Raw genomic sequence first — 27,226 nt, forward strand, 5'->3', positions numbered from 1 at the left:
GCTCAAAACAAGATGAGGAAGAGGTCTGGTTATTGTCACCTTTTAATCTTGTACCAGGGGGGTCCCAGGAGTACGTGACCCCTATCTGAACAAGACACATCTGCTTGGGTCATGGCCATGCAGGCAAACACCCTGAGGTCAAGCTTAACCACAGGTTTCTACCTCCTGCATCACCTGGAATAATTCCATATTACAGAAGTTCTACTCATTAAATGTGGCACCAGAAAACCCCAAACCTGCTGTAGGCTACAGAGTGTGCACACAAAGAGATGAGATCTGCTCCAACCAGACTGCAACCCAAAAACTACATAAATCCCATAGCAAATATTAAAAGACAAAGGGAAGGTAAAACCAGCCAGACTTTTGTCTTTTCACATGAAATAAACCCCACTTTCATGGCTACACTGTTGAAGAGCACCTTACCTGTATGTTTTGTGAAGCTCCACAACCTTCTCCTCCAGCTCTTTTGTCTGGTTTGGGGCCAGTTTGAATTCAGTGATGTAATCTGGGCCGTGCAGGTCGGGATCGTAGTCTCCCAGCTCAGACTGGACCGTGTATGAACCCAGCAGAGCCAGAGTGGCAAAGGAACAGGGCAGCCGCCCCGTGAGGATGTCTTGTCTGAGCTGAAGACACAAGTAATACCTGGGGGAAAAGCAAAGTACTATTTACAGAGAACATAGAGAAACTTAAGGATCAAACAGAGCCCAACCTGGCCTTGAGCACTGCCAGGGATGGGGCAGCCACAGCTTCTCTGGGCACCCTCTGCCAGCGCCTCAGCACCCTCACAGGGAAGAGCTTCGCCTAAGAGCTCAGCGCAGTCTCCCCTCGGGCAGGTTCAAGCCATTCCCCTTGCCCTGTCCCTACAGGCCCTTGTCCCAAGCCCCTCTCCAGCTTTCCTGCAGCCCCTTTAGGCACTGGAGCTGCTCTAAGGTCTCCCCTTCAGGAGCCTTCTCTTCTCCAGGCTGCCCCAGCCCAGCTCTCTCAGCCTGGCTCCAGAGCAGAGCTGCTCCAGCCCCTGCAGCATCTCCATGGCCTCCTCTGCACTCACTCCAGCAGCTCCATGTCCTTCTTGTGCTGTTGCCCCAGAGCTGAATCAGGGCTGTAGGGGAGGATGCTGCCCAACATACTCCCAACGGATCTCCTTGCTGAGGGACAGAAGAGCACCCAAATGTTGACACTTTGTACCTGATATTCAGTGCTTTGCTGAGGGAACTCACCTGGTTATGTCCTCTGTCAGCTGCGCAGGGTCCGGAGGGTAGAACTTGACATTGAAAGTAAAATCCCAGGGGCCTCCTGCAATTACAAAGAAGAGCTTGAGAAGAATAAACACCCCACAACGGCTTTGTGACAGTCAGGGGTTACAGCAAAAGCTGGGAATATCCAGCTGTGAGACAGAACCAGCAGATCATTCCTTAGGTGCTGCTTAGCAGACAGTGTAAGATGCAATTTCATTTACAGGAGCTAAGATAGAAGCAGGAGAAAACAAAGCAGGGCAGGAAAATAGACATGGATAAACCACAGCTTGTGAAGAAAACCTCCATTCAGTGCTAAGAAGCTCAATTACTCGTGTAGTTTTGCATTGCTTGAAAAGAGGGATTCATGAAGTGAGGTCAGTGCTGTAAATACATGAGTTAGTACTGGTTTATCACTCACCCCAAGTTTCAAATGTCACCACCCTAAAGCACTGGGGTGGGCTCAGAGCACAGGTTAAACTGAGCACAATAAAACCATCAATCCCTGGATGAAACCAGCACTGAGACAGGAAGAGCTTTACAAGTCTAGACCAAAATGCTTTAATACAGCAAGTCTTGTATAAGCATTAAGTGGAGCAAGAATCCCCATAATCCCACCTAGAACTGGCATTATGGACAATCCCGGTGACTGGAGATCCTCTCATTTTCTTGGGAATAATCCCATTTACCCATGGAAAACAGTCCTGACCCATTAAGCACTCAAGAGTAATTCCCATAGTTCCAACTTCCCCCTGTAACACTTGCCCAACATAACATTTCTTTCAGCAAGAGGAGACATCCCTGTGCTTGACTCGCTCAGAGACTGATCCCAGTCTCAACCAGGGAAGAAGTGGGATGTAGCATTCATGGATTTGCATCTTATGCAATGCTACAACTGGATAAAACACAAGGCTTGTTGTTTTCATCACACACAGCTCAAACCAAGTTATGCCAAGAAGGTATTTTAGGTGCCAGAGGGTACCCAAACCAGCAGACGCTGATGTACACGTATTCATATATACAACATATACTGAAGTAAAATCAAGCTATTTGCCATTTAACCCACCTCAAGGGACCAGATTCCACAGGGAACTGGCTGCTCATTACACTTACTAACTGAATCCTACCTGCACAGCATGGCCAGAGAAGCTCCTGCCCCTTTACACACACCCTGCTGTCAACTCAAAGAGAAGCTAATGAAAGCAGAGGCTTCTACTCCACAGCCCTGCAGCACTTCCTCCCTCGTCTGTGCTTAAGGACACACTCTGTCCTGCACCCCTCCAAAAGCACCTATCTAACAGTACTGTACTGTCATAAACCCGGATTTTACTTTCATAAAGCAAGAGTTCACATTCATAAAACAATATTTTACTTCCATAAACCAGTCTTCTACTTTCAAAGGAGTCAGGTTTGCTCCTGAGAGAACACAAAAGCCTCTACAATTTATTTAACTTTGACACTGCTCTCATTATGAACTAATTTCAGTGTGAGCAGACCTTAAAATCCAGCTTTGGAGAGCATCTCTTTGCCCTGATACTACTCGAGCTATTTCTCATTCCAGTGCCCCTGTCTGGACCTCAAACCAGCCTCAGAGTCCCTCAAACCTTGCTACAGCACACAGCTTTCCTCAGGCTCTCCTGTGAGATTTGCACTGTTCCCACTGTACCTATTTTCCCATCCTCAAACAAGGAGCAGATCTCCTGTTTCAGCATTGCATGGTAGCAAGGACAGCATGCGTTTGTTCAGGGGGAACACCCCCCAAGCTGTGTTTTCCCAAGGAAATGACATCCTTCCCTAAATCTAGAGCATCACCAAGTACTTGGGAAGAAGGGAAGGGATGCACACACTGCTTGAAGTTGTGCTGATCCCTGCCAGACACCCTCACTTGAATTACCACCCCTCCTTAAGCCCCCTGAATGGCCCCTAAAGCCACACTTACTCAGGGAAGGAGGGAGGAACCACACACAGACACACCACACACTCCATCTACTTACCATGAACCTGTTTCTTTATTTCTTTGGCAGGATCCAGCCACGTCTGTAAGAGGATAAAAACATCCCCAGGTTAACAAATGTTCCAGAAACACCAGAGAAACCTGGAACCCCCTAAAAATACAGCAATGGGACATGAATGCAGCCATGGAAACTGGAGAGATGGGGTGTTTCTCACAGCTTTACCTCCAGCCTGTGGTCTTGGTGGGTGCATTTCCCACCCTTCATCTACCAGGTACTCATAGGGGAGGAAACAGGAAGAGGAGAAAACAAACAGGGCAGCATATCATAGAATGATAGGGTGTGGGTTGGAAAGGACCTGCCAACCTCCCTGCCATGGGCAGACACACCTCACACTAGACCATGTCACCCAAGGCTCTACCTTACCTGGCCTTGAGCACTGTCCTATCCCCACAGTCCCTGATGAAGAGCCCCTCTCCAGCATCCTTGTAGCCCCCTTCAGACACTGGAAGCTGCTCTGAGCTCTCCACGCAGCTTCTCTTCTCCAGGCTGAACAGCCCCAGTGTTCTCAGCCTGGCTCCATACAGGAGCTGCTCCAGCCCCTGCTCATTCCCGTGGCCTCCTCTGCTCTTGTTCCAACAGCTCCATGTCCTTCTGATGCTGAGGACACCAGAACTGCACACAGTGCTGCCAGTGGGGTCTGAAGAGAGCAGAGCAGAGGGGCAGGATCCCCTCCCTTCACCTTCTGCTCACGCTCCTTTTGATGCAGCCCAGGATACGGGTGGCTGCAAGCACACAGCCGCAGGTCGCAGCCACATCCAGCTATGAGGGGCACTTACACAATACTTGTGTTGGGTTTCTTCCTCCAGAACCTTTCAAAACAGGCCAAGAGGATGTGTGCATTCATCTTAAGCAACCTCCCTCCACACTTACCCCTTCAGAACACAGATTGCCGAGACTTCCTATCATTGGCCATGGTTTTTAACTGTAATACAAGTGGAAACATCCAACTGCTGAGCAAGGCTGGAATCTCTTCCAGGAGTGTGACACAAACTCCATCCCTTTTAAGTATGACTCAAGTTTCTTGTAATGCTCTCAGCTACAAACTTTAGAAATACATCCTTTCTCCCCCATCTCTGTCACTGGGGGCTTTGTGGGAGGTCAGAGCCTGCCCTGCAGAAGGGGACAGAATGGTGCTAACAGTGCTGTTGGAGAGCATACATTAAGCCACCCTCTTCATTTTCAAGCCACCCTCTTCATTTTCACAAGCCCTGAGCAGGATTTGGACACCCAGGTCTCCCAAGGTGAAGGAATTAACTCACTGAATCCCCCAAGCTAATCTCTTTTGACCAGAAGGATGTGTAACTTCACAGCAGCAATATTTAATCTTATCTTTTTACATGCTTGTCCCTCTAACCTATAAAACCGAGGCTATAAAACCCATTTCAAAGGCAGACACACCACTTGCTGTGGTTTTGTGGCCACTGTTTCAGGCAGAGGACCTCTAGTCCCAGGCTGGGGCCAGGACTGCTCATCACTGCCCACGGTGCAGTCGTGCATCCCCAGCACTCATCCTGCCCCAGCCAGCAGACAATGGTGGGCACAGCAATTAGCAGCACTTTCATCCACACTGAGAAATGAATGGCTGGAAACAATCCTCCCTTTCAGAGCAGGAAGAGCATCAAGCTCTTTTGGTGCTGACCAGCTGCTCTATCTGCTGTCTCACTCTCCTGTTCCCACTGTCACCCTCTGCTAGTTCCATGTGGGAAAATTCCTATCCTCAGGAAGGTTTATTCCATAAAAATCAAAGGGAAATGCCACATTCAACCCTTCCCTGTCCAGCAATACACACAAGCATCTCTGCTTTGCTCCACACAGCACTGAGGACAGAAGTTCATCTGTTGGGTTCACATTAAGATCAGTTTATAACCTTTTGTAAGATTATAGTGGAAGGTCTCCCTGCCCATGGCAGGGGGTTGGAACTGGAGGAGCTTTAAGGCCCTTTTCAAGCCAAACCACTCTGTGATTCTATGATCATTTCTACGTGTAAATCAGTAACTCACTGTCAGGTCCTATTTGAAGTTAAAGCAGGAGAGAGAGGGAGCTTCAGGTTTCAAAATGGTGTTTTCCCCCATCAGAGCACACCAGATTTCCATCAAGCAGCTTACCCTGCACTGGAGCTAAACCCACTCCCAGCAGCTTTACCCTCCTCAGCCCCTGAGTGATCCAGTGCACAGCACCAATGTGAGAAGCTGAGCTGATCCAAACCTTTTTCTCTCCATTGGATCTAAAAGGGCCCCACTGCCTCCCCCTGCAAGCTCCCAGAGGTCAAAAAAACAGGTCATATACATGGAAGGAAATCTGACATACAAGAAAATACCAGAGACAGTAAAACCAAACCCAAGAGAGAGCTCTGCCTGCCTCAGATAGTGATGGGGTGCTATTCTGCCTCTTCATTAACAACTCACTCTTGCATTTATGATGTATTTAATGCTAAATGTGTCAGTCACAGTAACCTGGCCCAGAAGGGATTCTGTAGGTGAAGCATGGGTATAGTCAGAACATGGGATCAACCTATCTAATCTAAAGGACATAAAAGGGTCCCTTCATTTCAGTTCAGCACACTTTAGGCTTCAGGAAACAGAGCTTGAGTAATTGCTTGAGTTAAAGCATAACCAAGGGTTTAACAGATAAGACACTGCTTGAGTCTAACCAAACAAAGACCTTACACTGAAACCATATGAGTAAGAGTTTTGGTATGGAGTCACACGTTCCTTTGCAGGGCAAAGCCTTGACTCAAATCTGCTCTGGGTGGCTCTGACCAAACCTTACCCATGCTGACAGCAGCGCCAGGGCAGCTTCACAAAGCAATGGCATCATTTTGCAGGCAGCTCATAGATAATGAATTTTCTCCAGGACAATGCAGGCCCATGTCACTTTTAACCTCAAATCCACACTCTTCTGTCATTTACTCACAACTTCCACCTCTGGGATAACCCCTTTTTGGGAGGACACCGAAAGGAGCTTTAAGAAGAGCTTATGCATCACCTCCTCTCCAAGGGAGAGGATCCTGTAAGGAGCTGAACCCACCCGGGCACAGAACACCACGCACCAGCAGCTGCTTACCCTGGAGGTTGGTGTGTCCCATATGGCCAAACCAAAGTAGTCTTCTTCCAGGAGATTGAGGTGGTCACAGACTTTCTTAAGGAGATCCTGCCCCTTGGCATGTTTCTGCAGACAGAGAGAAGACATTCTGTAGGATGGGCTGCTTTCTGCTGCCCTGGTTCATGGGCGAGGGGAGAGAGGGAATGTCATCAAACCACACTGGGCACTGTCAAGAAAGGAGTCCTGAGGAGCTCAAAATCAGATCTCCTGGTGGCTTCTGAGCAAGGACCCCTTATGAGAAAGAGCATCAGGCATAAAAACCAAAACCAGAGAAGCAACGAGAACTGCAGTGGGTCTCTGCTACCACCAGCTCCATGTCTGAAGCCCCCCCCCAAGCTGAGCTTCTCAACACAACCCACAAGGATTTGTATGGTTTTCCCCTTCCCAAGTATATCCCCCAGGCCCAGGCTACCACACAATGAGACGCTGATCAAAAGATGATCAAGGTGGAGTATGAAACTGCTGCTCCCTCCCACTGTAGAGTCTCCCATTTTGGAGGCAACCTGACATATAAGGCTCAGAGAAGAAAACAGCAGCTCAGAACCAAAGACCATCATTTCCATGGCCTTTCCATCAACCCCATCTGCTGCTGCTGACACCCAGCTTCTCCCCTTCTGCCTTATGCACAAAAAGCTGCTTAGCACACAAGTTCTTGCCTCCAGAAATACACTCTGAGCATTCCGAGCATCTCTTTTCTTCTTTCCAAACCCTGCAGAAGGGAACTGGCCCTCGGAACAGCCACGCTTTTAGTCCAAAAGCACGAAGGGAAACACCCCTAAGGCACAAAGCTATAGTAACCAGGAGCAGCTCATTCTATTGAAGGTTTTGCTGGGAAGAAAGTGCAGTTCCAGTGACGCAAACTGAGATTTACTGATGCTCCACTTGTGCCCACAGCTCTACTGTTAGGCCTATTTGCACAGCAACTGATCTTTGCCTACACTGCTCCAATTCCTTCTTGGTTTAAGTCTTAGTAAAGTCTCAACGTGATGGAGTAGGATTCTACCTGTGTTAAAGCTGAGGGTACTTGTCAAGACAACAGTGACTCACCGACAACAGCCCCTCTTAATGCCCACCATGACTCTCTGGACCCACAGAAAGAGACTTACAGCATCCTGCTCAAATCAGGACCAAAGATCCCACCATCACTCTCCCCCCAGCAATGTCCCTGCAGCCTGCCAGGATGTGAAGACACCAAACACACACAAAGCCCCAGCGAGGGTGATGCTGAGGGTGCCACCAGCATTCCAGGGAACACTTCCCTTCCAAGGGCTGCACACACAGCTCCTGGCTATGGGAAAGTGATCAGGGCAGCAACAGCAGCGGTGCTGCTACACAAAGGGCCAGCACTGACCTACTTGCCCAGGATCACCCAAGGTAACATCCCTGTGCCCACATCCCTCTCCTGGCCCATTGAGCCAACAGGACTGGGGAAAAACAAGCTGATGGAGTATGCCTGAATGGGAAGAACTGGATTATTAATATTCCAGACAAGTACTTTCATACTGAAATGGGGATTTCTGCTGGCTTTTTATTGCCCTGGCAGCAAGACAGCCCTGTGAGAGAACACACAAAGCAGAAGAAAAGCTCTCAGATGAAGGGGTTTGCAGTAAGTCACCATAATCACTTTAAATTGTTTACTGCAAACATATTCAAGTAAAGGCTAAACACTGCACATTGTTCTGCACATCCAGGCTCCTGGAGTTACATCAGCCAACAGCCTGATAAGCAAACCTTGGGTGAAGAAAAAAGCACAAGTCAAGCTGCCAACCCATTTCATTCAAAGGGACAAAAGGTATTTAGACAAGCCCAAACTAACACAAAAACCTCAACTCTAGTCCAGGATACAAATGAAAGGTGAACAGCAAGTAAGGTAATGTCCCCCCCTTTACACAGCAAGGCACCCTGGAAATGGTGGGATAATGAAAACAAGATTCCTGGGCACTAGAGAGTTTTACACCACTATAAGTTGTTCCAGCTCACAGCAAGACTGTTCTGCAGTACAGCCTGTCATGTAATTCACTGGCAGCAAATTAGGCTCTTATTAAATCGTGTTTGTGGTGATTTTTGCAGGGTAGGAGAAGGGAGAGGGAAAAGCAGAGAGGCAGAAACAAGCCTCTGAAGTACTTACATCCACGGCACACTCAAAAAGGGTGTCATCCAGCAAGACGACTTTGCAGTACATGTTTCTGTGTCTTTTTACTGCTTTCTGGGCAGCTTTCAAATCCTTGTCTGCTTTGGGGTCCGGAGTCTCTCGCTTGGGCTCTGGCTTGGTGCTCTCTTCCTTCCCTTCACCTCCTTCCTTGCCCCTGAGGTCTCTGGGGTCCAGGTCCTGGTCGTCCCTCCTCTCCTCCTGTGCAGGCTGAAACCCCACATCACCCAAGTTGTAAGTGAGAATTGTCAGTCCAAAAGAGCATCACATGAAATAAGCATTGCAAAGGTGCACGACAGGGCTGGGGTCTCATCCCACAGTTATCTGACTTCAATGTGTGAGCTGGGACCTGGAGCAGCAGCTTGGCTGGGCAAGTGAATGCTATTCCTTTTTAAAGCTTTTCAAGTCATTCCCAAGTCTTCACTTAATAAAGGATGTAATAAAATAGAAAAAGGGCTTGATTAGAGGAACCAAGGCAGATTACATCATGCACATCTTAACAGCAGCACCTTCTGGCCAGTTCTTCCCTGTGAGGGTGCTGAGGCGCTGGCACAGGGTGCCCAGAGAAGCTGTGGCTGCCCCATCCCTGGCAGTGTTCAAGGCCAGGTTGGACACAGGGGCTTGGAGCAAGCTGCTCCAGTGGAAGGGGTCCCTGCCCATGGCACGGGTTGGAACTGGATGAGCTTTAAGCTCCATTCTAACCCAAACCATTCTATGATTCTATGATCTGAGCTGACTGAGCAGCTCTGTGCTAGCAAAAAGGGAAGGCAGCCTTCGTGCCACCCTCCCTTTGCCTAACAAAGCACATTGTGAGTCAGTTTAATTCACTAAAATAGCAGCAAGAGCTGCAGTTTGGGGGCAGGAGGAGGAAGGAAGCTGCTTGGGGTTTTTTCACTGCCATTTCAGCAGGTTAAACGAGTTCACAGCAGCTCTGACAAGTGCTGGAAGTGACTCGCTGCAGCAGGAGCACGCAGCCATGGCACAGCAAGAGCAGAACTCTGCCTTCACAGCCCATCACATCCCATGAAATCAAACCCAGGCACAACTGTACCGGGGTATTTAAAACCTAAATAATGGCCACAAGCTGCTGACTTCTGTTCCAGCAGGGCTGGGACAATCGGGAGCAGGGAATCAGTCAAAGCCACTGTAATGCCCCTCGGTCAGCATTTATCAAACAGGCAGCACCTCTCCAGTGCTGTCACAGCACAAATATCTGCCGAGTGTCATGGTTCAAAAGCCACTGACGTCGAGCTGAAATAAGAGCTAAAAGGAAAAGCACCAATGCTTCATCTGAAGCAAACAGCCCATGGTGAAGGAAGGCCGTGGTGCACACTCCCATGTGCTCCGAAGCGGAAAATCCAAGTTTAAGAGAGAAAGAAATGAGGCATTTCCTCTTCAAACACAATTCTGGGCTGATATTGCCTGAAAATCTCCAGCTCCTCCCCACTGTGCTAATGCCACCCAAGCCAGAGGTACAAAACAAGAGCAGGGATCAGCCCATGGCCTTCCCAGGCTCGGAGATTTGGGCAAAGAAAAAGGTGTTACCTGCTACTTCCCCTCCAGCTTTGTCATTTTAAGGAGGTGGATTTACAGCTACAGCTGGCAGTGCTCTAACTTGTCCCATGTTGCTCCAGAGTTTGCAGATACGGTTCGATGTGGCTCTGGGAAACCTGGTCTAGTGGAAGATGTCTCTGCACATTGCAGGGGGGTTGGATGAGATGAGCCTGGAAGGTCCCTTCCAACCCAAACTGTCCTGTGATGCTGTGCAAGATCTCTTTGGGGCCTGTTCAACATGTAAGGGTTTCACCACCAACATGCATGGTTTCACCACCAACAGGCCATGACTCCAGCAACACAGAGGTTGGTTGGGTTTAAGAAACCCCTGTGTGATGAGAAGGGACACCCGCCTTTCTCCAACTCCAGAGAATCATATTAAGGAACAGCAGAGCTGAAACTACCCACGGAGCAAGCCAGGACAGGCAATACCTCCAGGTCAATAACTACCTGCACTTTATCTCTCCCTCTATGGGGCTCTGCCTCAGTTTCTACCGTGCTTTAAAAACCTTACACAAAGTGAGCCTGGCTGTAAAGAGCAGCCATCAGACAGCTCCGAGCAGCTGGGCTCAGCCCACGTGCTCTGCAGAAACCCCTGTCTACGTGATGCATAAGCAGAAAATACTTGTATATGGCAGGCTCAGCACCAGCCTGGGTTGAGCAGATGACCAAGGCATCATCCCCACCATGCTTGTAGTACTTGAAGATGGAAAAACCCTCTCCTAAATCCACATCCTCTTGCAATCTCCTCTCATGCCACAGACCTGCCTTTCCCCTGCATCGCCAAGGACATCCCAATGAACAAGCTCTGTCATGAATGATGAACCCTAGCTCTGATGCAACCTCCCGTCCCTTATCAGAGTGGAGTCAGCATGGGGCATTTTAAATTCTGCTGTGAAGTGTGAGCACAATTTCAGGAGCAGGTACTTTGCAGGACAGTCTGACAGAGGAATTCAAGAGTGGGAAGCACATGATACAATGCAGGGAGCTCACAAGAGCCTTTCTAGCATCACATGAGCTTTTCTGACCAAGGTTTCCATCCTAGGATACCAAGTTTTTACAGTTTTGGCTAAAAAGACACATTTTCCAGCCCAGGAGGGAGCACAGCACACGGAGCAGTGTTTTACCTGTGTTTCAGCACTGCTTAAGGAATGGAGATCTAGCGATGGATCGGTTTTGAGCTCAGGCTCAGGAGCTGCAATCGGGGCTTTCACCAGGATGTCTTCATCAGGGCTGGCTCCTAATGCGGGGTCTTTCTGGTCACCTCCTGCCTCTTTAGGAGCATCACTGTCTTTGTCCTCCTCGGACACCTGAGACTTGGGCCTCCTGAGAAAGGATGAGAAGAGGCGGGAGAGGCCGCGGCCCTCGGAGGTGCGGCGCTCCTTCTTGCTCTGCTCCTCGGGTGCGGGAGTGTCGCCGTTGGAGGCCTTCTGCTTCAGCCCCAGCACAGGCTGTCCCTCCTCTAGGCCAGCCTCTTGCTTCTGTGTTTCAGCAGCTCCTTCCTCCTCCTTGCCTTGCTGCTGCTCCGAGCTGTCCGCCTCCGCCGCTGGGCTCTTCTCTGTTGTCATGATGATGCTGTAAGAGAGGTGCAAATGGCTCGGTCAAGAGCTTTCCCCTATTAGGTCCACATGAAGCTGTTCAAACCAAGCCACAAGCACAGACACACCATGTTCACCAGTCACACCCCCCTGTCCTGCCACCCGCAGGCTACAAAGTCATTAAGAGCTAAACCACTCTTTTTTTGCTAAGGTTTGCTTTGATAGAAACTACTCCATCGTTTTCTGACCATGCAGGACAAGTGACTCCAGACTGTTCCATGTCCTGGCACCAGCTCTGCTGTCTAATGAGAGCAAATGATTCCAAATGGGAACAAGATGAGGGACGGGGAGATGGCTGAAGGCCTGGTTCCACAGGGCTGCCTTCAGGTCCTCTTTTCCTCCACATCACCATTCCTCTATGGCAGCACAGGCAGTGTGTGCAGAGCAGATGAGGATATCCACACAATCAGGCAACCTTCCTCCTACCACACTGTGCCAAAACCCCTGATGGCTTATGGTGTCAGTGTCCTTCACCACTGCAGCTGGAAAGAGGAATCTGCAGGGCTGGAGCTGGGTGAGCTTCAAGGTCCCTTCCAAGCCAAACCAGGCTGGGATTCTATGATGGGATTCTATGATCGCTGCCTTGCACACTGGGATAACGTAACATGAAAAGGCTCCAAACCATCTCCATAAGAGGGAGCAGGTTTCCTCAGAGCTCTTAAGCTGATGCAATGTTTATTTCAACTTTAGCCTGGGCTGTTGACACAAAAAAGATGGAAATCACATGGGAAGGATATTTCAGGTATAAAGAGGACCTGCAATAATCATGCTTCAGAGTGGACAGGATAACCTTCACGTGTTGCATCACACGGCTCTACAGCAATAAAGTGCCACTGCTTACACAGAGCAAACAGCACCTAATCCAACACATGCCTTTGAATCCCCCAGCCCAAGTCCCAGAGGGAACTGCTCAAAGCATGCTGAAAAGTAGGAAGCATTTCAAGTTATCACCCTCCCCTGTATCACTGCATTCAACTCGGATCTAACTCCTCCCCATTGCCAAACCACCAGAGTGCCAGAAAGAGAAAAGCCCTTTGAGCTTTCCACAGTACTCCTCCCTTGGGTTTAAGGCAAAAGCTTAACATTACTGCTAACTGGTTAAAACACAGCAGCATTGGAGACCTTCACTCCAGTTCTTTCTCCAGCAACACAAATTTCCTGATTTATGAGGTTTAGATCTTGCTTTTCCTCTTTTTTACAAGGGGAGCTTCTGGAAAAGCAGGAATGGAAACCCATGGGCTCTGTGCTCCCAGTGGAGTGATCCAGAGCTGGGTCACGTTTGGGACAGGCTGTCTGACCTCTCTGGAACCTCTTCACTTGGACAGAGCCTCATCAGCCAGCTCTGGGCATGAGTGCAGGGCCCGTTTCAGCCTGCAGGACTACAGCATCACCCCCTACTGAGAACCCTCCTAAACCTCCTAGAGCTGCTACCAGGCACTGCAAGGAATGACAAACCCCCCTCACCCCGAGCCCATGGTACAGGATACAGTCCCCATGGCCAACTCCCAGGACAAGGCTCCTGAGAGCAGGATGGATGCACTGCAAAACTGTCCCACCACGAACACACAACAGCAGCAAGCTCCCTTCTGCACCAGCTGCCACAGCAGCCTGCTTTGCACTGCTTTGTAGCTGCTCCCCACTGTGTTTGCTTTGAATCAATACATTTGTAGGAACTGTTATCAGAACACACATTGCTTTGCTGAAGGCAGGAGGGAGGCTGCTGAGATGATGACTGCTGAAGAGCAGCTCTTCTCAGCCGCAGTAAACAGGAGGGAGAGTCCACAGCCACAAACAAACACTTCCTCTGGACGTCATTTTCTCTCTTGAAATCCCACCAGTTCCAGAACAAGGGATGTTTACTTGTTTAGGCTTCAAAGCTGCACTCACAGACCTTTCTCAATGCAGGCCTATGGCTCTCACCAGCGATAAGCAAACATCTCCATGTTGTTCCTCCATCCCCCAGGAGCAATGGCACAGCGGGGCCAGACCCCTCAGCAGGAGTGGGGCTGCAGAGATGGGCACACAGGAGCCCTTCCCTTCCCATTAAACATCTCATAGCAGCAGTTACCTGCCAGCACCAGTAACTCCCTGGGTGCAGCAAACTTCTTGGTGCAAGACCCAAGCGTGCTTCTCTGATGCAGCTGATTCCCTCCCTTTGAGATGGTTTTCCCCAAGCTCTCAACCAAACCCAGAGCTCTGCAGGCAACACACATAACCGAGAGGATGGATCATCTAAAACCAAAGAGCATCTCTGCTGCATGGGGATGGTTTTTACTTTAACTCCATTTTATTCCATCCCCATCCCATAGGGCAGCTCTGCAGAGCCTGTGGGGGCCTTGGGAGCTCCCTGGATGCTGGAGGAGGATGCTCTGCTCTTGCGGGAGGACCCAAACAGCACTGCTCGCTTCTGCTCTGAGCTGACATGTAGGAAATGCTGGGTTTGGGGGTTCTGCCTGGTGGAGGATGAGGGTTTGATGCCACACAGCCTGTAAGAGGCAGCTCTTCACAAGTCGAGTGTAGAGAAGGCGTCTGACACCACGGTGATAACCAAACCACAGCAAAACTCAGCTATGATCCCACATGGAGAGCGCAGGGAAAGAATCCCATCGGAAAAGAGCTCAGGCATGTATTTATATTTAATCATTGTCAAGTTTAAGAACATCCTACTCCGGGGAAGAAGGACTTAGCAACAGGAAGCAAGCTGAAGGTAATTAAACACACCCAGAGCAGCCTGTGGGGAGAAGACAAACAGGCTTCATCCCCCTTCCTCTGCACCAGCGCATCCCCTGAGGAGGACCTGGATATCCTGGTGTCCCACAGCACCACCGGGAAGGTCAGTGCTTTGGTGGTGAGGAGGGAGCCCCACATCTCTTCTTCAAAGGCAACCCTGAACACCCAATGTCAAAGCAAACCGCTGCAGGGGTATCTTATGAACCTGCCATCCAAATAACCTGAGATCCCCCCTCAACCACAGCAATTCACCCCTGCTTCAGCCCAAGAGCAGGGCTGTGCAGAGCACGCAATACTCTATTCTATCCTATCCTATTCTACTCTATTATTCTAATATCACAGCCTACTTTTATGCATCAAAATCCTTTCAATAACACAGACTTGAGGCTTAAAGGAGTGCAAGGGCTCAATGCTCCTCCTGTTCCTAACACCCATGGTTCAATCAGAGCATCCCAGACTGGTTTGGGTTGGAAGGCACCTTAAAGCTCATCCAGTTCTAACCCCCTGCCATGGGCAGGGATACCTTGCACTAGAGCAGCTTGCTCCAAGCCCCATCCAGCCTGGCCTGGAGAAATCAAACCGTTCCCCTTTTCCAGCCTGCACAACAGTTCATCTACAACCCAGGTTTTAGAGCTCAACAGATCCCTGGAGCTGTCAAGAAAGCCATCAAGCCTGGAGGGTGCCAAATAACTCACTGTGCACATGCTCCTGGAAGGCTGTCATTAAGTGATGGTGTGTTAGTTCTCTGGAAATAAGGATGCCGCTCATTTGGGTTGTTTCATGACAAGCTACAGAGGCTCAAAGAAACACTAATATTTAGATTCATGTCTATCACTGTCTCCTACCTGTCAGCATGCTCCAGTCTCTCTTATTAAGGCACACAAATAACTGCAGTCATAGGAAAATCTTACTTATCCCCGTTTCCAAGCCTGGAAAAACAACGCATGGCTCATGCCATAGCTTAATTGTCAGCGCTTTAGGCTTTCAGAGAGAAGAGAAAGGACTTTCCTGCGGGCAGGTTCGTTTCTCAGAAGCACAAACCGTTGCACAGCGATGCCCAGCGCCAGATAATGGTGATCACGCTGCTGGAACAAACTGCCTTGACCTTCCTACCCAAAACCACGGCTCCACTGAACACTGCTGCTCCAGCCAGGGCTGGGGACATGGAGAGAGAGAAATCCTGCCCCAAATAGGCAAAACTCAAACAGTTTCAGCAAGCGTGGGGGTATTTCTAACAGGAACGCGTTCCTTCCCGTTTCATAACGGTGTGAAAGTGCAGAATTCCTCAGGGAAGCTCTGGAACAGGGAGCAGAGGCTGGCAGTTCAGTTGGCTCAAGACATGGTGTGTGTGCAACAGACCTGTGTCTGTGTATGGGAGAGGAGGAAACCGCAGCTGCCACGGGCAGGACTCACCCCGCATACGTTCGCGTTACGCATCCTACACATGATTGTAACTACAGTTAGAAACACACAGCAGAGAGCTGCTTGATTCGGGTGGTTTTACACCAAATAGGAGCTCCAAATGCAATAAGCCTCTCTATAAGGAATTTAAACAGCTTTCAAAGGCTGTAAAGCACCAGACCCTTCCAAGATGTACTTCATACCTTTTATAAGAGCAATAATAAGCGCTGGAGTTTTATAACCCCTGTTCGAATTAACACGCATCATCTTTTGTGCTGGTTCTTTGGGTCCTGAACAAAAGGGATGCTGTTGCTCAGCCAGCAATGCTGGAGGCTAACAGGAGCCTTCAGGGGGAAAATAAACCCCCCCCCCCAGCACAAACCAGATGGCACATTACAACCGCCCGGATTTAATTCTCAGCAGCCCTCGTGATGTGCTGCGTGTCGGCAGCACCGTGCCCCTCGTTCATCTCCTGCTATCGTGGAGCTTTCCTATTGAAATGAGGGCAAAAAATAGTAGCTCACCATCTGCTGAAAGCAAATCATTTATGGCAAATTGAAGACTGGGCTTATAAAATGACCTGACTAAATGGAGCAGTAAGTGCATTACAACCGAAGGGAGGCAGGGAGCTCCTCCCCTCTATCCTCAGAAATCCTCCTGGATGCTACAGAATTCCTAACGCAGGCTTTGCTCAGTGGTAAGGTGCTCAAATTCATATTAAAGCATCTGCTTGTCACGGGAGCCTTGTCCACAGCAATGGGTTTGGAAAGGCTGCCCATGTGGGACCTGTTAAGAAACCTCACTTGAACTCGGAGCTGCTGGACCCATAATAGCCCCATGGGGCAGACGCACGCACCAGGCTGCCAGCACAGCAAAGCTGCTCATAGATGACCCCTCCTCATGTTGCAAGGCAGGAGCAAAGCAGTTATTTCCTGAGAAGACCAAGAAAACTGTTGGTTTAATGCAAGTGTTGCTTCCTATTCCTTAGCGAGCAGCAGAAGCACTCTTGGGGCTCCCCTTCAACAGAGGCGCGAGCAGGAACAACGCAGTTTTGCCTCCAATGCACAGCTCTGACAAAGCTTTCCCTCTGCATCACCAAGCCTCCAACAAACCAAACTCATGGAGGAATGAGCAGCTTGGCCTCGCAGGCAGCACTCACACCAAAGCCCTCCTCTGCAGAAGGAGCCTGTATCTGTGGATGGAGGGAGGGAGGGACTGCAGGCACTGGGGAGCTGTCGGTGCAGTCAGCAGATAGCAGAGAGCATCCTGGGGCTCCCTGGCACAGAGACAGGGAGCAGGGGCAGCCCGGCACCATGGAACAGGCAGGCATCAGCAATCTGTGCAAAGAGGAGCAGTGGGGATGGTGCAGCCAATGTGCTTGTGAGCAGCTCCATCACGAGAGAGCAAAGCCAAGGACATCATCCCAGCAGGTCACTCCATCACAGCCTCTCCTGACTGTGCACTAAAGGTGTACTGGTGACAATGACAGCAAAGCAGAGGTGATCCAACCAGCCCCATGCCTCTCCCTCCAGCAGCACACTACTTCCTAGAGCAACGGTTCAACAGAAAGAAGCAAGAGATCCCCATCAACTCAATAGGATTTTTTCCATGCATTATTCATGAGGCTTTTTTTTTCTATCCCTGCCTGAACACAGATGTGTTTACTCACACTGTGCCTCATTTACACTCAAGGTTTACCATAACAGGGCTCATTTTCCTTCCTCCCAGTTTTTCAAGCACAAGGGGTAAAGTGCTTTTTGCTTCTGTCGTTTTCCCTTTGGTTGTTTCCCAACCAAAGCTATAATTAGAACCCCAGAGGGACCTGCAGGCTCCTTTGATGAAGAGCTGTCTGCGAGATAAATACCCCCCCATGCACACACAAACACACACAGAGGCACCCGCCAAGCACATCCCGCTGCAGCTCCGAGAGCCAGAAAGATGCTGGATGTTGAAAGCTCTGCCCAGGCTCCATTGCCTGCTGCTGCCCTGCAGTGGGCACCAACAGCTCCACTCACTGGCATGGGCTCCACACTGGGAACACTCCCTGCTGGGAACCAGCAGGGTTGGAAGGGAGCTCTGGAGATCATCGTGTCCAACCCCTGCCATGGCAGGGCCACCCGGAGCAGAGCACACAGGAACCATGGTGGGGTGTGAATGTCTCCAGAGAGACTCCACAACCCCCTGAGCATCCTTTCCTGGGGCTCTGCCACCCTCAATATAAAGAAGCTCTTCCTCATGTTGAGGTGAAACTTGCTGTGTGTTAGTTCATGGCCATTGCTCCTTGTCCTGTCACTGGGCACCACTGGGGAGAGTCTGGCCCCATCCTCCTGGCACCACCTTTGAGCTATTGATCTGCATTGATGGGATCCCCTCTCAGGCTTCTCTTCTCTGACCAACCAGGCCCAGCTCCTGCAATGAGAGAGATGCCCCAGACTCCTGAGCATCCTTATGGCCTCCACTGGACCTTCTCCAGCAACAACTTGTCTTTCTTGTACAAAGAAGCCCAGAACTGTACATAAGGGGCACAAAACAGGACATCTCTTCCTGTGCTCTGTGTTGGGGACATGGCTCTGAACGGTTTGATTGGTACTTCTAGGGCTGCAATACAATTTGCATTCACCGTGTGCCTCAAATCCACCAGCCACACCCTGGTACAACACCCAGATTCATTAAAAATAACCTCTTGCACCAGTTATTTTTACCTTATTAGGTGCACAATAACTGAACAACATTTAAACTAAAGGCACCACTCACAAGCAGGGCTGGCACAGCCCATGCCACCTTAGTCTCACCCTAACCAAGCCCAGAGGGTGACAGGGCTGTGACCTCCCTGAGGCTGCACCCCAGGCAGGGGATGGAAACCCTCCCATGCCCACCAGGAACAGAAACCGAAGGGAGGGAGTGAAGCAGCAGTGAAGCATCTCCTGCACTCAGCAGTCAATCATGCACAACCCATTGAGCAGCTCAGCCCCATCACCTCCCCAAGAGCTGCTCCTTTCGGTTCCACATGCGGCTGCAGCAAACCCAAGCCCAAGCCGGCCCCGCAGCCGATGCCACCAGTCTGTGTTTGCTTTTTCCAGCCAGCAGTGAAATGAGGCAGCTTTAGTTTTTAATCCCCTTAATTAGGGGTGTGCAGCCGTCTTCATTCCTTAATTACACCCATTGACACATCTGATGCAAGGCATTTACAAACACCCATTTGCACTGAGATGGCTTTGAATCAAACTCCCCTCTTCCCCACACTGCCAGCAGGGAGAAGGCACATCCTGGCATTGCAGATGCTTCAATAGGACACACTCGTGGCTTGGAAATGGGATTTTCATTAAATAATCACCTGTTTCTATGAGGATTTAAACACGAGGTGACTACAGCACTGAGAAACCACCCGCAGTCTGCTTGAAGCAGCAGCTAGTAGAAGTTTGCATCTAAAACATTACTGTTTCAGGCAGTATTCTCAATAAGGACCAGAGGAGGCCATGGGGATGCTGCGAGGGCTGGAGCAGCTCTGCTCTGGAGCCAGGCTGAGAGAGCTGGGCTGGGGCAGCCTGGAGAAGAGAAGGATCCTGAAGGGGAGACCTTAGAGCAGCTCCAGTGCCTAAAGGGGCTGCAGGAAACCTGGAGAGGGGCTTGGGACAAGGGCCTGTAGGGACAGGCCAAGGGGAATGGCTTGAACCTGCCCGAGGGGAGACTGAGCTGAGCTCTTAGGCAGAAGCTCTTCCCTGTGAGGGTGCTGAGGCGCTGGCACAGGGTGCCCAGAGAAGCTGTGGCTGCCCCATCCCTGGCAGTGCTCAAGGCCAGGTTGGACACAGGGGCTTGGAGCAAGCTGCTCCAGTGGAAGGGGTCCCTGCCTGTGGCAGGGGTTGGAGCTGGAGGAGCTTTGAGGTCCCTTCCAACCCAAAGCAGTCTGGGACCCCATGCTTTCAGTACCTAACCCAGTTATTTTGGTCCATCACCACTCGGTGGGTCGGTTCAAGGCAGACAACATCACACCAGTTCAGTATCTCAGCTGTTTGGAATCCCTTTGATCCTTTGGGAAAGCAAATACCCAGTGAGCACTTTATTACCACCACTTCTGCTGCTGAACCAAACTAATTACACCAACACCTTCTGCCTGCCCATGGAGCCATTACAGCTTATCCCAGGGGATGTCTGCTCACTCTTCCTTTGAATTACTACACGGGCCCCCCCAGCCTCATGCTCTAATCGCTCCCCAGGACACAGCAGCTGAGCTCCATGTGCATCCTGGCCTCTCTGCAACAGCAAAGAGCAACCAGGATATTAAATATCATCGGGGGGGAGGGAGAACATAGATTTAAATAATGGGAAGGATGATTCTATGACATTGTGAGGGGGTTTAGCACTGCTGGAGGCCCAAAGCATCATTGCTGGTCCCTGCATCACCCTCTGCTCAGTTCCTGCCCCAACCCTCCTGCTCAGGGTTGCTGTGATCATTCATATGCAGGAAATATGCACAAATGTTGCTTTCTTCAAGCTACAGAAAGGAAAAAGGAAGCAGCGTTCACCCTCAGAAGCAGAAACTCCCTTTGCACCACATCACAGGGGCTGTTTGCTCCTTCTTTCGGTGCTGCCTTCCTTTCCGCGCGGGTGGGTTGGTATGGGAGGGGTGTTGCAGGTTTTGGTTTCACTGAACACACACCAGCACTGCTGTTTGAGCAGCTCTCAAGAGGTATTTTGTACTTCTTCAACTCCCACCTTCGCCACCCAGCACACCAGGAGGACAGAATTAGTGCTGAGCTCCTGCATGCTCTGGATGCTCCTGAGCACTGGTGCCTCTGGATGGCCCCTGTATGTCTGAATAACAGACCTCAGCACCTTCCTCTCCAGCCACTTAGTTCTGCTGATCCAACAGATCCAACTCTGCAGCCCTTTCAACCTTCTCCCTTTCGTTCTGCATTAACCTCCACAACAGGAGCAGCTTAACATCCCTGCGGGCATTAAGGAGAGCCTGGGCATGAAGACAATGCAGGCAGACAGCAGCCCCATGTGCTGGGGAAGGAGAGGCATCACTGTGACACTGGAACCAGCTTTCCCCAGTGCCAGCAGTGCAAGTACCCAGCACCATGGCACAGACTGACCAGCTGAGAAGACACCAGCAAGCAGCTCCTGACTTAAGCACTGCAAGGCTTTAAGGTGAATGAAGGGCCGTGCAAGACAAAATACTTCCTGTCACAGGGATGAAGTCTATGCAGAAAGCAGCTGCTTTAAGTATCTCTCTGTTAAAATAAAGGTAGGTGAGGCTGGCATTGCTTTCTGGATAAGCTACTGGTCTTGTGTACACAATTTACCATCCCACTGATGCTTCTTTTACAAGCCAGGTCTCTGAATAATCCTTCCTCTGTTCAGGGCGTGCGCAGTGTGTGCACACACGCACTCAACAATACAAGGGCTGTAGGAACAACTGCATGTTGGTTTGGAGAAGCTTTGCTTGTTTTTTCCCCTTTTTTGTATTTAAATCCCAGTTGTGCAACTGCTTCATGCACAGCTAAAGCCTCATTGAGCCCAAAGCTGCTCCATCCACTGCTGAAAGCTCAGAGTGGCTCGGGTATTTACCAAGCATCAAAACCCAGTGGAAAACGAAGAATAAACCTTATTACTCTCAGTATTTTGGGCTCAAAACCTACTGGTCCTGCCCAGCACCCAGTACTGAAGGCCAAATGGAGAGATCCAGCTAAAATGCTGCTGCAGAAGGGCTGCAAGCCCCCCCCCCCGTCGCAATACCAGACAAGTGAGCTCCTCTTTTCACTGTGCTGCTGACAGCAGGAGCCACACAACGATATTGCTGAAACCCACATTCAGGCAGCACAAGGGAACGAAATGCCACACAAATCCTCTTTCCTGCAAGCTCTGTCGGTATCATTGTTCAGGATAAAACAGCCATGAGGGGACCCTTCCAATGAGGCCAGGGTGAAAGAGTGAGCTCACCCCAGCGCCTGGCCAGGCGGCTCGTGCCAGAGCGGCTCTGAACTCCTCCAACTCCTCCAACAAACACGCTCTTAAACCCACCTCCTCTGCACTCCCTTCTGCTTCTCCGTACAGATACCCAAGCTGAAGGTAAAGGCTGCCTGCTCCTCCATAAGATGAATATAATGAACATGTAAACAAGGTCTGACCAGAGTTTGGATTGATCCGAGACACCTCCTCACTGGTGTAAGCTGTTAGAACGACAGTACAGAAGATCAGAGTAAAGCCACACCAGACCCAGAAAGCAGGTTGGGTTTTAAAGCCCTTACAGAAGCAAGAAGTGAGGTTTCAGGGTAAACAGCAAAGACAGACACACACAGAGCAGCCTGAGCCTGCGCCAGCTCCCCAAACTGACCAAGTTGCAAAAACTGTTTAAAGTGAATGACAGTGCTACATCTGGAACATTTCATTCTCTTATTCTGTATTTAATAGCTTTAAATGAGAAAAGGGGAGACTGAGCTGAGCTCTTAGGCAGAAGCTCTTCCCTGTGAGGGTGCTGAGGCGCTGGCACAGGGTGCCCAGAGAAGCTGTGGCTGCCCCATCCCTGGCAGTGCTCAAGGCCAGGTTGGACACAGGGGCTTGGAGCAAGCTGCTCCAGTGGAAGGGGTCCCTGCCCGTGGCAGGGGTTTGGGACTGGATGAGCTTTAAGGTCCCTTCCAACCCAAACCAGGATTCCATGATTCCTAACCAAGGGAAATGCTTAAAGAATACCTGCCTTACTGGGTGGTGTCTCCTCTCCAGCATGTGGGAAGGAGGAGAAGATCCTGCTTCTGCTCTGCCCCTGCATGCTTTGGTTTCACTGGGTCTGCTTTGAAGCAGGCCTGTGTTCCGCTCGGACCCTGCTCACTGCACGAGTCATTGCCATGTGGATTTGCCACTTCCCAGGAGCTTCACCTGCTGACATGAGGACTTCAAACCTGTTTGTTTGATTTAACCATGCTCCTTGTTCTTAAGCTGCCATCCAATTACTGCTCACAATTACCCAGTGCTCAAGAGCCAATGTTAATTACAGAGCTCCCTGCGCAGGAGGCTGCTGCTGTCAGCGTTGGAGGCTCCGCTTCCAAATCACCCACAGCCAGGACCAGCCACTCCTCTGGGACAAGAAACAGAGATTCTGAGTCTCGGTGGTGGATGAAGAGCCCTGTGCTAGAAGAGCAGGTTTGGTGGAACACCACAGGAGCAGAAGCTCATTGTAGCCTCAATGCCCAAATCTCAGCAGCCTCCACCAGCGCCTCGGATTCCTGCACAACCATAGCACTAAAGGTCTGGTTTCTTCTTTGGCATTCCACAAAACACAGCAGCAGCTGAGGAGTGGGGATGTTAACCTGGAAATCTCAGGGCACACTGCCAGGGATGGGGCAGCCACAGCTTCTCTGGGCACCCTGTGCCAGCGCCTCAGCACCCTCACAGGGAAGAGCTTCTGCCTAAGAGCTCAGCTCAGTCTCCCCTCGGGCAGGTCCAAGCCATTTCCCTTGGCCTGTCCCTACAGGCCCTTGTCCAAAGCCCCTCTCCAGCTTTCCTGCAGCCCCTTTAGGCACTGGAGCTGCTCTTAAGGAGCCTTCCTTTCTCCAGGCTGAACCTCTGGACTTGCTCAAGTGGATGGATGAGATGCTGTGAGGGCTGGAGCAGCTCTGCTCTGAAGCCAGGCTGAGTGAGCTGGGCTGGGTCAGCCTGGAGAAGAGCAGGAAACGTCACATCTTGCAAAGCCTTCTCAGACACGTTGGCATCTGCAGACAGCAGCACAAGAAGTTATTTTGCAACTCGCATTGCTCAGATTTAAGAATCACCCCGATGCAAGAGACCCTTCTGTCAGATTAGGAGAAAGGGCCCATAAACTTTGGTCTCTTTTCCTTTCTACGGATAGATCTGTATTGCACAAAGGAGCGATGCAGTGCCACTTGTATCAAACTGCTGCATGCCAGAAGGAAGTATCGCTTTACCACAATTATCTACCCTTTTTTTAATTGACTATTAGATTCTTTTCTCAAAACATGTGTTTCTCCTTGTGCAATGCACTTCCAGACTGTTTCACAAACAGCACTGCAAAACTCACTCTTAGCAACAGCAGGGAAGGGCAGCGCTAGACTTTTACGTACAAGAATCAAAATAAACAGGTAAATAGCTCTTCTCTATCTTCATTTCTGCTTCCAGCCCTTGCCAAACACAAGCTTGGGGGGGAAAAAAAACCCTCTCTCGTTGGAGGCTTGCTCAGGAGCAGGGCATGGAGACCACTCTGGACCATGAGCATGGAACACCGTGGTGGCATGAACTACTCACATCAGGGATGTGCCTGCACGGGGATGACTCACGAGCATCTGGGATCGCTTCAGTCAAGTACACTGGGGCAGCAGAATTTGCCTCTCTAATGCCATAACATGTTTAATATTAAGAGTGGCAATTAAATCAATTAGTGGTCATTCAGTTAGCTGCTGGTTTACAAAAGGAGCTCATTTTATGCAGCAATGAAGAAGCAATTTCTCACTGTGAGGGTGCTGAGGCGCTGGCACAGGGTGCCCAGAGAAGCTGTGGCTGCCCCATCCCTGGCAGTGCTCAAGGCCAGGTTGGACACAGGGGCTTGGAGCAAGCTGCTCCAGTGGAAGGGGTCCCTGCCTGTGGTAGGGGTTGGACCTGGAGGAGCTTTAAGGTCCCTTCCAACCCAAGCCATTTAATCACTCTATGTATGATCACTACAATCCAACAAAGCCACAAAGGGCCATAGCAGGTACCACACCAACTCATCAGTTGCATGACAAATTACCAAATTATAATCAAATATCTACACTGCTCCAAGCTACATTTTTTTGAATTTCATTAAAAAAATGAGAACTCCTTGTTTGAGCAGCAAAGACACATCTTGCTTTAAAAAAGAGCAACAAACCTCAAGCATTATTTCCCAAAGCACCATTAGGAGCTCATAGCTGCTAATACCAAGAGGTCTGGATCTGCTTGTGTCTTGGAGACAACCCTCAATTTAAGCTTGTGCGAAGCCTGGAGCTCTCCCAGGCTGCTTTCCAGAAGCTTGCCCCATCCTGAGCTCTAGTGACTCATTCCCAAACATCTCTGACGTGCTGCATCCCAACTGGCTGCACCCATGGAACACCTCGTGAGCAGGCAAAAGCACAGCAAATGGGTGGGAAAGCACTGCCTAGAGATTAACTCAGAGCAGATGAAATGTGCACGTTCCCTGCTTGCTGTTTCCTCCAGAGAGGAGGCACTGAGTGACTGCTGGGCTTGGCTCACGGAGGGATGTCGAGATGATGCTCAACTTCATGGGGTGCAGTTGGCTGCATTTCTGCACTGCTTTCATCCATCCTAAACGCTGCTGCTCCTGAGGATGTTTTCCAGCTGAAGGAACACAGAGAGGCTTGTGCTTTTCTCCCTTGTTTTCTGATTTAAAGAAATGTCTCAGAGTATTTTCTCAGGGAGTGTTTCTACTGAAGTGGATCAGGGCATTCAACAGAGGGGAATAATAAGCAGGGCCTCGAAGGACACAGGAACAGCTCAAACACAAAGCTCATACTTCAGAGATGCATGCTGCAACTCAGCCTATACCCTCTCCACCCCACTAGATTATGATAAGCTTTAGTAGAACAAGTGTTTTTAGACAAAAAACAAATGTTCTTCACCTATCCTGAGATGGTTTTCTGGTGGTAAAGCCAAAGTGCCACAAGAGTTACACTTAAGCTTTAGTTTCAGTATAACTAATCACTACTTGGGGTTTTGCCAGTCAGGAGTTTCAGGTTAAACTGTTTCCAAAATGAGCACAATCTATCCACAGTTTTTTCAGTTGATTTTACAGTGCATGCATCAAAAGGGCAGAGATCTTTGTCTCCTTACAACCCTCTTCTCAATTCAAAAGACCCAGGCAGGAGGTGTGCTGCACCACACAGGGCTGAGGGCTTCTTGCATCTGCTCCTGCTACCTGAGTGATTTACAACTGCGTGTGATGAGGAGTTAATGTGCAACCACTTCCACCAGCAGCTTGAGCCAGAGAACAAAGCGAACCCCGTATCAGCTCTGTGCAAACCTCACAACCTGCTGAACTTGTGAGTGATGGATCTCCAGGGTGCTGGCAGGCTCCCTGCACCGGCTCTGCTGCTCGCTTCACCTGTGTCTGCAATGAACCCGATCCCTGCGAGAGATGCAGCTGTGCAAAATCCTCAAGAAAAGGGAGAATAAGGTTGAAGCCCACTGCATTTCATAGAATCAGACTGGTCTGTGTTGGAAGGGACCTTAAAGCTCACCCAGTTGCAACCCCCTGCCACCTTCCACTAGAGCAGGTTAGCCCAAAGAACACAGCAGAGGGGCAGGATCCCCTCTCTGAGCTGCTGCTCATGCTCTGGGGCTGCACACAGGGGGTTCTGGGCTCAAGCGCACACTGATGCCAGGTCATGGGGAGCTTCTCTTTTACCAGCACCCCACAAGGCCTTCTCAGGGCTGCTCCATCCATCCACCAGCCTGTTTGCATTACCTGCCTTTACTGTGATTAGCCCTGCAAGGGTCAAACCCAGCCTGAGCATCCCCTTCCTCTCCCCAGTCCCCAGTGTATTAACTAGACAACGCTCATGCTGGGGAGTTCAGTTCAATTCTAGAAAGAAATAAAGCTGCAAGAAAAGCATCACAGCAAAATACCCAATCTCAGTGTAATTGCAAGCCTCCTTGCTTTGCTGGAGTCATCTCTCAAGTTCATTATCCAGCCCCATTCCTGCCTCTGGAGGCACTAATAGAGTCAGCTTTCCTAAGCTCTCCCCTCTCTATTCATCATGCAGTGGGAGCTCTTTCTTTAATAAGCTACATCTTTACAAAAGGAATATCACCATTTGTCATCATCAGGTCAGATGAAGACAGTCAATCCCCATTTTTAAGTGAGCCAAGAGCAGCAGCTGTAGAACACGAGGCTGGTGACACTGGTCACACCACTGCTGGTTTGCATCCGAACACCTTTCAAGTGGGTGTTTGCTGGTGGGGATCGAGTGCACCTCAACGCAACCAAGAAGAGGAATATTTTCTTCATCACTGCCCCAAAAGTGAAGGGATGGGAGGCATCAACTACTCAAAGGATTTCACTTCAGAAGCAATATAAAACAGAAACAAAAAGACTTGCTCCATGGTGCAAACAGCAGGAAAAGGTCATTCCTGGAGCTCTGAGATGAACATGCTCAGGCACTGCTAGTCCCTTGGGTTCTCATTACTAACAAGCGGGTGCAGCATCCCAAACCATGCTGCAGAGAGGGGCAGAGATGGGCACAACATGACCTCAGCAGCCAACTCCAGCTTTATTCCACCCTTTCCTGGGGGAGGGAAGGGGAAGGGAAGTGTAGAGACAGGCGGGAGCAAACAAACCAGATACTGCCGCCCATAAACAAAGGAAGCAGGGTTGTTTTAAAGACAGCATCTAGGTAGGCAGGAGGGAAATAACAGAAGCAGCAGTTACAACAACAACAAACCTCAACGAGAAGTCTA

General features: G+C 50.1%; 1 protein-coding gene across 39 annotated transcripts in view; it reads right to left on the reverse strand.

Annotated features, from left to right (window-relative positions):
* The window catches only part of EPB41 (erythrocyte membrane protein band 4.1), an 87,458-nt gene that overhangs the window by 33,863 nt on the left and 26,369 nt on the right, over positions 1-27,226 (reverse strand). For all 39 annotated transcript variants that reach the window (XM_061360658.1, XM_061360656.1, XM_061360657.1 and 36 more), the window contains 6 exons: positions 11,180-11,627; positions 8,478-8,708; positions 6,311-6,415; positions 3,227-3,269; positions 1,218-1,293; positions 424-642 (listed from right to left, as the gene is read on the reverse strand). In XM_061360658.1, coding sequence (XP_061216642.1) covers positions 424-642; positions 1,218-1,293; positions 3,227-3,269; positions 6,311-6,415; positions 8,478-8,708; positions 11,180-11,620 — 1,115 coding nt within the window. In that variant the 5' untranslated portion in view covers positions 11,621-11,627. Of the gene's footprint in view, positions 1-423; positions 643-1,217; positions 1,294-3,226; positions 3,270-6,310; positions 6,416-8,477; positions 8,709-11,179; positions 11,628-27,226 lie in introns of those variants that run through there.

This window comes from Neopsephotus bourkii, unplaced genomic scaffold (assembly GCF_033783945.1).
Source record: "Neopsephotus bourkii isolate Nb327-2 ecotype Australia unplaced genomic scaffold, CSIRO-AGI_Nbou_v1 NB_1036, whole genome shotgun sequence".
In the NCBI taxonomy this organism is placed as follows: Eukaryota; Metazoa; Chordata; class Aves; order Psittaciformes; family Psittacidae; genus Neopsephotus; species Neopsephotus bourkii.